This window comes from Argentina silus, assembly GCF_951799395.1.
Source record: "Argentina silus genome assembly, contig: scaffold_214, whole genome shotgun sequence".
Taxonomy (NCBI): domain Eukaryota; kingdom Metazoa; phylum Chordata; class Actinopteri; order Argentiniformes; family Argentinidae; genus Argentina; species Argentina silus.
Genome location: NW_028153115.1, coordinates 17426 through 30153, shown reverse-complemented (window position 1 = coordinate 30153; position 12728 = coordinate 17426). Strand labels below are relative to the sequence as shown.

Below are 12728 nucleotides of genomic sequence, written 5' to 3'. Positions count from 1 at the left end.
AGAGACAACGAAATGCAGTTAGCGTCTAACCAGAAGTGCAAAAAGCAGAAAGTGCAATGAACAGTATATACAAGTAGTGCAGTATGTGAGCAGTAAGTAGTGCAGTATAGTATAGTAGTGCAGTGTAAGCAGTAAATGAATAGCAGTAGCATTATAAGCAGAATAAATAGGTTACAGTATGAACAGTGTATCAGCATATGAGCTGTATAGGCAATGCAGTCTAGCAGTATATATGTATTAACAGTAACAATAGGGTAGATAGCAGAATAAATATAAAAATGTAATGCTGTATGAACAGTATAAACAGGTATAAACAGGTATGTAGATTGATGAGATTTATATATTTAGGTGGAAAAGTGTACAATTATAACATTTTTGGCCTGAACTATAAAGGGTGTAAGAATGTATTTAATGCACTCTCACTTTGTCTGGAAGACATTTGAGCCATTCACACGACTCATTGTAATGACCACCCAGGGGGTGCAGTCAGCACAATCTAATTAGCAATGCATATTGACACTTCAGAGTCTGGGAGAAGACACAAAGACAACTTCTCTGTTTTATCTGGTTTTAACCTATGTAACTTGATTTCTTTCATTTGGTTTACTTGGTTACATTTAAGGTTATTGGTAACTGTTAAATAAACCACCATTCATATCTCTTTCCTCCGTAGCCCTTCTTAGCCTTACTCACGTGTTATTAGTTGATAAACTACATTCGAGGTCAACCTACTAATCTTATTGGAGTCAGATTAAATTGTAGTCTATAATACTTGATCACCATTGATGCATTGCTTTGACCAAAAAATACCATAGTGTATTTCCCCTTTATAAGGGGAAACTGATCATACAAACCATACCATTTCTGAATGCTTGCACCTCGTGTTATGATGTGTGACATGAGATATGCCCCACCATCCTACTTACCATGCAGCCCATAATTAATAAACTGGGTGTTGGTAAAAGTATTTTCTTAGAGCTTATACTCTAGGTGTTTGACCTACAATCATTTTTGACATGTCCCACCCTCCTCTTTTTTTCTGAAACCCAAGCATACAGAGACTCCAAAATACTTGAAATACTTTTATAATACTTTTATTTATACTATTACTTAAAAGTGTTATTCACAAATTACCAAATAGTATTACAGTTTTATTCTTTAACTAGAATGTGTTTCGTCCCAACGAACTGCGAGAGTGTGGTTGCTAAAATGCCGCAGATGGTCACCAACAGTTACTGAATAAGACATGAGAACAGTGCATTTTGTGAAACGAAAATGCATTCAAAATTTACAAAGAACCCAATGTAAAGGTTTCAACATGCACATTTTTCCATTTACTACATATGCACTCAGATTCCATGTATGGGGCACAGATATATTATTTTTATGACACACAAACACAAGTAGGCAGACCTGTTTAGTTGAAAGCCCACTCACCACGTCAAGGTACAGGCCATGAGTGAGATGACGAGAGACAAACATTTACAAACATTTAGTTAAACATGGAGCTGACAAAGACATACAAACATCACAAGGACATGCACACAAAAAAACGGCACGAGGACACGCATGACAAAAACACCGATTAATTGAACATAAACTAACAATAAAGGGTATGTAAATGAATTGTGTTAGATTGAAACAGAGGTTAGATTGGACCGGATATTGGACATAGACCAGAACATGTTTGTATAAAAAAATACTACAAAGTGCATTTTTAACTACAATATAAATAATAAAAAAAGACAAGAACATTCTTTAATTAAACTACAAAGTGCATTTTTAACTACAATATAAATAAATAGGCTGACTGTATTGCTCTACTTGCTAAAACACTTTGAAACACTGACTCAAACAAGGCACCGACCAAACAAGGTGTAGCCCCACCTGGACTCATACTGTTTGACGAATAGGGCGGCGGTCTTGTCATGCTCGTGAAGAGAGCTGGCGGCGGTGGTGATCTTCTGCCTGAGGTCGGCTGGCACTAGGTGGAGGTCGCTGTCGTCTGCCAGTTCTAGAAGCAGCAAGGCCAGTGTCTCCACTTCCTCTATTCCTGGCAGATGCAGATGTCTCTGGCTCATGAGCACATCTTGCAGAGCAGGACTATCCTCCTCCTCCACCTGTTCTGCCTGGGTTAGGATGGCATGCTTCCTACAGACGCTGTCGATAGGATCCTCCTCTGACTCTGCAGACATGCCAAGACCCTCGTCTGCCATCTCCTCATCTTCACCTTGTTCCTGTTCAACCGACTCCGACTCCGACTCCTCACGAGACTGCTCTTCCTCAACTGCAAATATGTAATTGTACTAATCACAAATGTGTCTGCGTAGTTACAACAACCACTTGTGGATTCATTCAATAATATGCACGGTTTCTTTGCTTCTTTGCTTTTAAAACTTAACTTTATACCATGTTTGTCGTCATTGCTAGAATATGCATGAAAAACTATGGATAACTAAGGATAACCTTGCGTAAGTGTGTGATTAAGTACTGTACCTTTCTGGACATAGTAGTCCCTAGCAGTGAAGCTGGTGGACTGGCACATGGCATACTCCACGCCAAGGAGCTCCTCCTCGTCTGGGTGCTCGTACGCATCAGGGACGGGCATTGGAGCAGCAAAGTTGGGCTCCAGGATGTGATCCTTGCCGAAGATAACCTCGGCCTGCTGATTGATGCGCTGGATCTGTCGCACGTCCATGCACGACGTCTGCCGACCCTGACCACCAGCAACCCGGAGTGATGCCATGCGGTTGTTCCACTGCACAGCAAAGGCCATCAGGTATACCTGAAACACATGACCATTTTGACTGTTATTGTATATGCTTAGAAGCGATGACTAAAGCTGTGAAATAAAATGCATCATTGAAACTACGCTATATCGAAGTGTTTTTTTTTTTTTTTTTTAATTACTCACTTGGAATGGCATAATACCACATCTCTGTGAAGGAATGGCATTGTACAGGTGTGCGTGCAACCCCTCCAAAGAGTTACTGCCTCGCCGGCACCTGTGCTTGTTCAGCCGAACGCCATTCAGCACCACCACCTTCACAGAAACATACAGCTGTATGCCAGGGGGATCCTGTAAAGCACAACGAATTGCAAGTTCCTTATTTATTCTGGTGTCCTTTGAAATTTTGCCATACAAGTTTGAATGGTTTTATAATGACACACGATGACTGCAAAGACATGAACCCACCTGCATGCAACTGAGATGCTTGCTTGCAGTTGCCCAGTGAGCATCAACTGCCTCTGTCGACTTGAACAGGTGGATTCCGTCAATGTCAAGGCCTGCTGGTCCCCTGAACTCGGCAATGATGGACTCAATCACCAAAGCGGTCTCCTGTAACATATATATTCTCAGCTTTGAGTGTTGTCACAACTAGAATGAGTGTAACACAACTGATGGACGGAGTAGGTTTTACCAATAACAAAACTGGCTTTATTTTCCCATATGGTGCAATTATCAAACAAACAAATGCGCGAAACGTCTGCACCAAAACCAAATGACAAAGACAAAAGATAGCAAAGGCAAAACAAAGGAAACAGCATGACACAGGTAGAGTCTGCACACCTGGAACACTCACAGAAACAACGAGGGCAAACAGAGGGTTAAATATGGTGAAGGGAAAGGCACAGGCCAGCGGGCCGTCACAGTGTTAAATCAGTCGTTACTCCTAATGATCTTACATGTATTTTCAAAACTAGATCTGAGTGACACCTTAGTCCAGTACAGTTGAATCCATATTGACAAATAAGCAAGTATGTTTGCTTCTTATTCATGAAATTCAAACATGGATCAATATCACACTTACCACAACCCCACGGGTAATGCGCCTGACATACAACCTGACCTGGTGAGGCTTGAGGAACGCCATCATCTCCTCGTCCGAATACCTGGCGTACAGCTCTTGGTTGCCACTCCTGACCGCCTGGACTAGGAGCATCATGTCCGCCTTGTTGTAGGCGAGCACCGCACCTGCCAAGGCACTCATGAACACCCCATACTTGGCGTGGCTCTGTTTGATGACAACAGCATCCCAGCGGTGCAGCCGGTGTCGGATGTCCAGTCTGACCACAGTACCCCTCTGCAACCCAGTCACCAAACAGATTCTCCAGGAAGGATGAACCGCTGTCAATGAAATTATATCAACATTTTGTGTACATGTGTTACATGTTTTTATAACTGTGTTATCCATGTGTGTCTTGCAAAAAAATTATATGAAGTTAACTGATATGTACATCACTTGGATTATCAATTTCATCATAGGTTTCAATGGAATTGTTATTAAACTTACCGACAGCAGTTGTCTGCAAGACTTTTGGCGCAGGAGCATTGGCACGTCGAAACCGGGCAATGAGACCTCTCGCCATGCGCGCGTAGCACCCCTCGGACTCAGCTGCCACCACCACTGTCGTCAAGAACTGGCCCCGCTCGTTCAGCACACTGGTGGCGGGGAGGGGGGCGGATGACACGGCTTGGGGGGGCGGATGAACCATGACAGAAAACTTTGTTGATAGCCCCCAACTCAAAATAATTGCAACGTATTATGGATTATTCCTTTAAGAAAGCGTTGTTCTAAGTGTGTGGGTACACTTTTTATGGGACCCGTTAGCTGTTAGCGCTAGCCAGCTAGCCTACTGACAGGTTGTCAATACGTTGTCATTACACATTAACAAGCCAAATCCCGCAAACGATGGTATGGTCAGTTGCTGATTTCCAGACAATATTTTATCTTTTGACAAAATCGGCACAGCTTTATACATGCCTAACAAATGTCTAACTAGCAAAGGATGAAGAGGATGAAACTTACCTGAGTAACAGGGACGTCGTAAATGAGATTCACCGATAGTGGCCGCCGGAGCCGTATAAATTAGATGACGTTTGAAATTCCTCGCATAATGATTGGTGGGTTAGAGATCATTTTTACGAAACGGCGCATAACCACTGCATCAACTTTACTAAACGGCGCATAACCATTGGTCGGTTGAGGATCGGATAGGGACTTGGAGGAGCATTTGCATGGGAATACCCGGTGCAGTAAGCTTTTCCTTATTTCGACCAGTAGGGTGTACTATTGTATCACCACTGTAGTTTGAACAGTGCTGTAGTGTGAACACAGCTCCAGTTTCATATTGCTGTTTTGAACAGTTTATACAGTTTGCTCCAAAACCACCTGCTAAGAATTGGTGACTCACTCAGCCTTCTCTTGAGCTCGATTCTAGACTGACAACTATGAACTATGAGCCGTGGAGTGGTAAAGCAATGTCAATTGCAGTTTTGGTGTTTTGTCCCCCCCAGATAACTCCCTGCCTTCTGCGTATCAACTGCAGTATTGTTTGTGTTGTCAAGTGGCGGGCGTCTCCTTTCCTCGACTTTATATACAGTGCAGAGGGCTGGTTCCTTCGCTTACGGCCATACCACGCTGAGCACGCCCGATCTCGTCCGATCTCGGAAGCTAAGCAGAGTCGGGCCGGGTTAGTACTTGGATGGGTGACCGCCTGGGAATACCCGGTGCAGTAAGCTTTTCCTTATTTCGACCAGTAGGGTGTACTATTGTATCACCACTGTAGTTTGAACAGTGCTGTAGTGTGAACACAGCTCCAGTTTCATATTGCTGTTTTGAACAGTTTATACAGTTTGCTCCAAAACCACCTGCTAAGAATTGGTGACTCACTCAGCCTTCTCTTGAGCTCGATTCTAGACTGACAACTATGAACTATGAGCCGTGGAGTGGTAAAGCAATGTCAATTGCAGTTTTGGTGTTTTGTCCCCCCCAGATAACTCCCTGCCTTCTGCGTATCAACTGCAGTATTGTTTGTGTTGTCAAGTGGCGGGCGTCTCCTTTCCTCGACTTTATATACAGTGCAGAGGGCTGGTTCCTTCGCTTACGGCCATACCACCCTGAACACGTCACAGTGCAAAGGATTCTGGGAAGTCGAGAGCGTTTGGAAGCGGGAGAATTTGAAACAGCGTTTGTGGAGATTAGTGTTTTCTGTTTGTTTATGTGAAAAATAGTGAAAAAAAGAAAAAAAGAAGTGAGTTTTGTTTTGTTTTGTGTATTCCCCCAACAGCTTGCTGTTTGGGGGGATATCTGTTTCAGTTTGAGTGTAGTTTTGTTTTCGGATTGGATAAATGGATACGAACAGGACAACGACAGACGACATGGCTAAGAACACGGATGACGGCAAGACGAATGGCGAAAACATAGAGAAGGCGAGAGTGGTGGAGAAAGCTGGAGTGGAGGCGAGACAGACGGTGAATGCGGAGAAAGGAGAGAGAGTAAGAGAGAACGGAAAGGCGGCGGACGAGCCAAGCTACAGCAAAGATTTAACGGTGTTGTTGGAATTAGTAGGAGAAGAGAAAATTACGATGATGGAGATGCTGAAAACGACGAAGGATTTATGTGGGCTGGTGGTTGGATGTCGGTTCATTGGAATAAATAAATACGAACTGACTATGAGTCACCCTAATGGGAAGAGGCGCCTGATGGACGGCTTCAAAATCCGCGAGACCAGGATCATGGCTAAGGAGCTAACGAGCGATGAGATGGTGGTATCGTTCCTGGGGCTGCCTGTATACACAACGGACGAAGAAATCTTAAAGAAGCTTATGGACTGGGGAGTGATGGCAGTGTCGCCGATAAAAAGGAGAATGTGGCCGGGGACGAGGATATGTGAAGGAACAAGGTTTGTCAAAGTAAAATTCAACGACGTAGTTAGGTCTTTACCGTATTCAACAAGATTCGATACAGAAAAGGGAGCGGAGTTTTTCCGCGTTATTCATGATAGACAGGTCAAAGTTTGTAGGATGTGCCTACAACCAGGACACATTGTACGTGAGTGTCCGGACTTCCTATGTAGGAAATGTGGGGACCAGGGACACTATGCGAGGGAATGCGTGACCATTATAAACAAGTGTGGAGTGTGTGGAAATAGGGAAGCGGGTTGTGTATGTAAAGCAGGGGAGGAGGAGGGAAGCGCTCTCGCGGTAGAGACGGAGGAGGAAGGTAAATCGGGGAGTGAGGAGGATGAGGAAGGGGCAGTGGTAGAGGACTCAATTAATGAAGGGGTGATAGGTGTGCCAGACACCCAGATGGAGGAGCAGACGGGGGAGAAGTGGGGTATAGGGTCGAGCCTAGATGAGGAAGTAGCTGCATTGGTGGACCCGGCAACAGGGGGTGAAGGGGGCGGACAGAAGACCGGAGGGAGAGGATCTCAATGGGAGCCTTTGCCTCCGAGAACTGTGCGCCCGAATGAAGGGAAGAAAGCAGCTATGGAGTCTAGAGAGGCGACCCATACACCCGCGCTAGACGAAACGGCTAGCTGGCGAGGTGGAATACCTAAAACTCCCCCACCAAAAATGTCTGACTCGATGGTGTTAATGGTAACTGAGGAGGAGAAGAGTGACAGTGGGTCTGAGGAGGAAATGTTGATGGGAAAGGGAATGAGAAAGAGGGCATATGCAGGACAACCGGACAAATTGGCCAGCTGGCAGAAAATCAAAGAAAGGAGGAAAGGGAAAAAGAAAAAATGATATTGAAAATGACATACACTCTATTTAACTTGTTTATAATGGTCACGATTGCCTCGCTTAATGTCAATGGTTTAAATGACATGGAGAAATTAGAGGAAGTCCTGGCAAGATTCACAACAGACATATTGCTAATACAAGAAACAAAGTGGTCAACAGAAAAAATCATAGAAGTCAAGGGAAAATGGAGGGGTTTGTTGTTTGTAAATTGTGGATTGGGGAAATCATGTGGGGTTGCAATATTTGTAAAAGAAAATGTGGTGCAAAATATAACAGAGGTTTTGAATGATGGGAAAGGGAGAGTGCTAGGTGTAGAGTTTGATGTCAATAATGTAAAGTATAGATTGATAAATGTGTATGCACCAAATAGGGAGATTGAAAAGAGAGAGTTTTTTGTTTCACTGGGTGTGCACTGTAAGGGAAATTGTATTCTGGTGGGGGATTTCAATGTATGTTGCACCAAGTTAGATACATATAGGGTAGATAGTTTTAAGCAAGATTCAGGGAGGAGGGGCTTATTAGAAATGATTGAGGTTAGGAATTTGATAGATGTATGGAGGGAGGGAAATGCAAGTAAAAGGGAATTTTCAAGGAGGCAGATAGTTAATGGGGTTTTGAAACAGAGTAGGATAGATTTAGTTTTAGCTTTTCAAGAAATCACAAGGGAAATAACTAATATACAGTACACATTTACAGGATATAGCGATCATGCAGCAATTACATTTCAATTTGGAAACAGGCAGAAAGGGAAAGGGGGGGGAGTGTGGTGTTTGAATGCGAGTGTGTTAGCAGAAAAGGAGTATAGAGAGATGGTGATGAAGTGTGTTGTGGAGCAAAGTATGTGTGAAAAATATGAGGAGGATGTGTGTGAATGGTGGGAATGTGTAAAAAAGCAAGTGAAAAGTTTAAGTATGAGGTATTGTAGGAAAAGGAATCAAGCAAGAAAGAGAAAAGAAGGGGTATTGAGAGAAAGAATGGCTGAAGAACTAAGACAAATAGATAGGAATCCGAATAGAAACATAGCAGAATATATAGGTATCAAAGGAGAATTAGAAGCACATGAAAAAGAAAAATGTAAAGGAGCAATAGTTAGGAGTAGGGCACAATATGCGGTGGAAGGGGAAAAATGCACATCTTTTTTTTTGAGGTTAGAGAAACGGACACAGTGTAGGAGTTATATAGAAGAAATAGAGAATGAAAGAGGAGAGATAGTGAATGATTATGTAGGGATATTGGAAACAGTACAGGGGTTTTATAGCGATTTATTTAAGAAAGGTAGTGTAGATAAAGATAGTGTAGATGAGGTATTAGGGACAGTTGAGCATAGGTTATCAGATAGTGATAGGGGAGTGTGTGAGAGTGAGTTATCAGAATTTGAAGTGAATGCGGCCATCAGAAGTCTATCTAACAACAAAAGCCCAGGCTCTGATGGCCTGCCAGGTGAGTTTTATAAATGTTTTAGCGAGTTATTTAGTCCAATTTTGTTAAAGGTATATAGGGAAATGGAAAGGATAGGGAAGGTTAGTGAAACAATGTCAACAGGTTTAATTACAGTATTATATAAGAATAAGGGTAGCAAGTTGCAGTTAGGGAATTACAGAGGGATTAGCTTATTAAATACGGATTACAAAATATTAGCAAAAGTATTAGCAAATAGAATTAAGTCAGTAGTAGGGTCCATAGTCTCATCAACACAAGCATACAGTATTCCAGGGAGAGATATAGCAGATACGATAGGGTCAGTCAGGGATGTAGTGAGGCATATGAAGGAAGAGGGAGGTATAGTTTTGAGTGTAGATTTCAACAAGGCATTTGATAGAGTAGAACACGAGTTTATGTTTAGGACATTAGAGAGATTTGGGTTTGGAAATAGATTAGTGAACTGGATTAGATTATTGTATAGTAGCGCAAAGAGTAGGGTGAAGTGTAATGGGGTAGTGACAGATAGTTTTAGTTTAGAAAGATCAGTTAGGCAGGGGTGTCCATTATCATCTTTATTATACAGCATAACAGCAGAACCATTAGCCACCATGTTAAAAAAAGATCAACACATACAAAGCATCAATATTCCAGGGGGAGGGAGGAGTTTAATTCATCAATATGCAGACGATACAAACATAACAGTGAAAAATGTAGGCAGTTTAAATAGGGTTATGTATTTATTAGAGAAATATGGGAAAGCATCAGGGGCGAGAATGAACATAGAGAAGTCAGAAATTATGTGTGTAGGGAAGGTAGATATGAGGGAATTTAAGGTACCAATGAAAGTTGCGAAAGGGATGATAAAAGTGTTAGGAGTGAATGTAGGTGAGAATGAAAAGGAAGCAAGGGATGTTACATGGGCAGGGGTAGTGAATAAGGTAAAGCAGAATTTGAATTTATGGAAAATGAGGAAGTTAAAGTTGAGGGGCAGGGTGATAGTAGTAAATTGTTTAATTTTATCACGGGTGAATCACGTGTTGAGTGCACTAGAGCTGCCGTTGTGGGTTGTAAATGAGTTAAATAGGGCCATTAATAGTTTTTTGTGGGATGGGAAGCAGGCAAAGATTAGGCACAGGGTATTAATGAATGGGTTTAAGGATGGAGGGTTAAAATTGATAGATGTAGAGGTGAAAAAAAGGGCTTTGAGGGTTAAAACGATTAAAAAATATTTATATAGTAGGGATGAGTATTGTTGGATGGGTTTTTTTGAGGATTACTTGCACAGGTGTGGTGGATGTGGTGTGAATGGTCTTTGTATGATTTTTAACAAACCAAGGTGTGAGGGAGTATCAGATTTTTATAAGGAGGTTTTTGAAGCGTGGGGGAAATATTTAAAACATGTAAAGTATGAGTGTGTGGACAAGGGGGAGGTGTTAAATCAACCAATCTTTCACAACACAAAAATAACTCACAACAATGCAATTCTGGTAAATAAACATTTTGAAAAAGCAGGAATAAAACAGGTCAAACATTTAATATCCAAAAGCAATAACAATTTCAAATCAGAACAGGAAATCATACAGGGAATAAGAAGAGTAGATAAGGATGTAAGAAGGCAGGTTATTATAGGAATGTACAAGAGAATTAGGGACAGCATTAGTAATGGGTGGAAAATATTAATGTTAGGACAGGGAGAGGTAGGTGAATCAAACAGGATGGTAGAGTTGAGTGTAGAGAGGAAGGGTTTTAGGGTTAAATTTGAAAATGTCACAACTAAATGTATATACACGGATTTACTGGGTGATGGGATGGAGAGGCCAGCGTCGGAAAAGGTGTGGGAAAAGGTTTTTGAGGGGTTAAATGTCAAAGAGGTATGGGGAAATTTGAATGTAAAATATAATAGTATTGACTGTGAGCACAATGATTTTAAAATTAGGCACAATAGGGTTTACACAAATGTTGTTTTGCACCAAATTGACAAGAATGTATGTAGGGAATGTGATGTATGTAAAAGAGAAGATGAAAATTTTAATCACTTATTTTTTGAATGTTCAATGTTGTCTGTACTGTTTGAGAATGTGAAAAATTTGTTGAATGTACACTGTGGGGTGAAAGTCGGAAATGAAAAGGAATGGAAGAAACTATTGTTGTTTGGAATGTGTGGAATAAAGAAAAATGTTAACGTTAATTTGGTGAATGTAATAATGAGTAATGTAAGGTATGCTATTGTATGTAGGAGGAATGCAGCACATTATGAGGTGAGAGTTATGAGGGTGTGGGATCTGTTTGTGTCACTTTTTAAAAAGAATATTAGATTAGTGTACACTTTTGGGAGGGTGGATTTTGAAAAACACTTTGTAAAAAACAGCACTCTGATAACAGCAACCGGATTTGGGGATTTAGTTTTTAATGTGTAGCATTGGGCACTTTTTTTTAGTTCTTTGATTTGGTTTTGGGGTTTTGAATACATTTTCACAAATGTTCTGTGTGTGTTATGTCCGTCACGTTTAATGTAGTGTGTTTATGTCATGTCCATGTTAGATGTATTGAACACCTTTTGTAAATAATGTAAAATATGCTTTGTAATATGTATTTTTGATAATAAAAAGTTAAAAAAAAAAAGCACGCCCGATCTCGTCCGATCTCGGAAGCTAAGCAGAGTCGGGCCGGGTTAGTACTTGGATGGGTGACCGCCTGGGAATACCCGGTGCAGTAAGCTTTTCCTTATTTCGACCAGTAGGGTGTACTATTGTATCACCACTGTAGTTTGAACAGTGCTGTAGTGTGAACACAGCTCCAGTTTCATATTGCTGTTTTGAACAGTTTATACAGTTTGCTCCAAAACCACCTGCTAAGAATTGGTGACTCACTCAGCCTTCTCTTGAGCTCGATTCTAGACTGACAACTATGAACTATGAGCCGTGGAGTGGTAAAGCAATGTCAATTGCAGTTTTGGTGTTTTGTCCCCCCCAGATAACTCCCTGCCTTCTGCGTATCAACTGCAGTATTGTTTGTGTTGTCAAGTGGCGGGCGTCTCCTTTCCTCGACTTTATATACAGTGCAGAGGGCTGGTTCCTTCGCTTACGGCCATACCACGCTGAGCACGCCCGATCTCGTCCGATCTCGGAAGCTAAGCAGAGTCGGGCCGGGTTAGTACTTGGATGGGTGACCGCCTGGGAATACCCGGTGCAGTAAGCTTTTCCTTATTTCGACCAGTAGGGTGTACTATTGTATCACCACTGTAGTTTGAACAGTGCTGTAGTGTGAACACAGCTCCAGTTTCATATTGCTGTTTTGAACAGTTTATACAGTTTGCTCCAAAACCACCTGCTAAGAATTGGTGACTCACTCAGCCTTCTCTTGAGCTCGATTCTAGACTGACAACTATGAACTATGAGCCGTGGAGTGGTAAAGCAATGTCAATTGCAGTTTTGGTGTTTTGTCCCCCCCAGATAACTCCCTGCCTTCTGCGTATCAACTGCAGTATTGTTTGTGTTGTCAAGTGGCGGGCGTCTCCTTTCCTCGACTTTATATACAGTGCAGAGGGCTGGTTCCTTCGCTTACGGCCATACCACGCTGAGCACGCCCGATCTCGTCCGATCTCGGAAGCTAAGCAGAGTCGGGCCGGGTTAGTACTTGGATGGGTGACCGCCTGGGAATACCCGGTGCAGTAAGCTTTTCCTTATTTCGACCAGTAGGGTGTACTATTGTATCACCACTGTAGTTTGAACAGTGCTGTAGTGTGAACACAGCTCCAGTTTCATATTGCTGTTTT

The 12728-nt window shown here is 42.1% G+C and overlaps 1 protein-coding gene across 1 annotated transcript; it reads right to left on the bottom strand.

Annotated features, from left to right (window-relative positions):
* Positions 1–1781: 1781 nt before the first annotated feature.
* LOC310824445 (uncharacterized protein) lies at positions 1782–2698 on the bottom strand (the record flags this gene model as incomplete). The annotated part of the gene is made up of 2 exons (XM_083697694.1): positions 1782–2287; positions 2497–2698. The coding sequence occupies 2 exons, from the start codon at positions 2696–2698 to the stop codon at positions 1851–1853; spliced, it is 639 nt and encodes a 212-aa protein (XP_083553820.1). The 3' UTR covers positions 1782–1850.
* Between the last annotated feature and the right edge of the window lie 10030 nt (positions 2699–12728).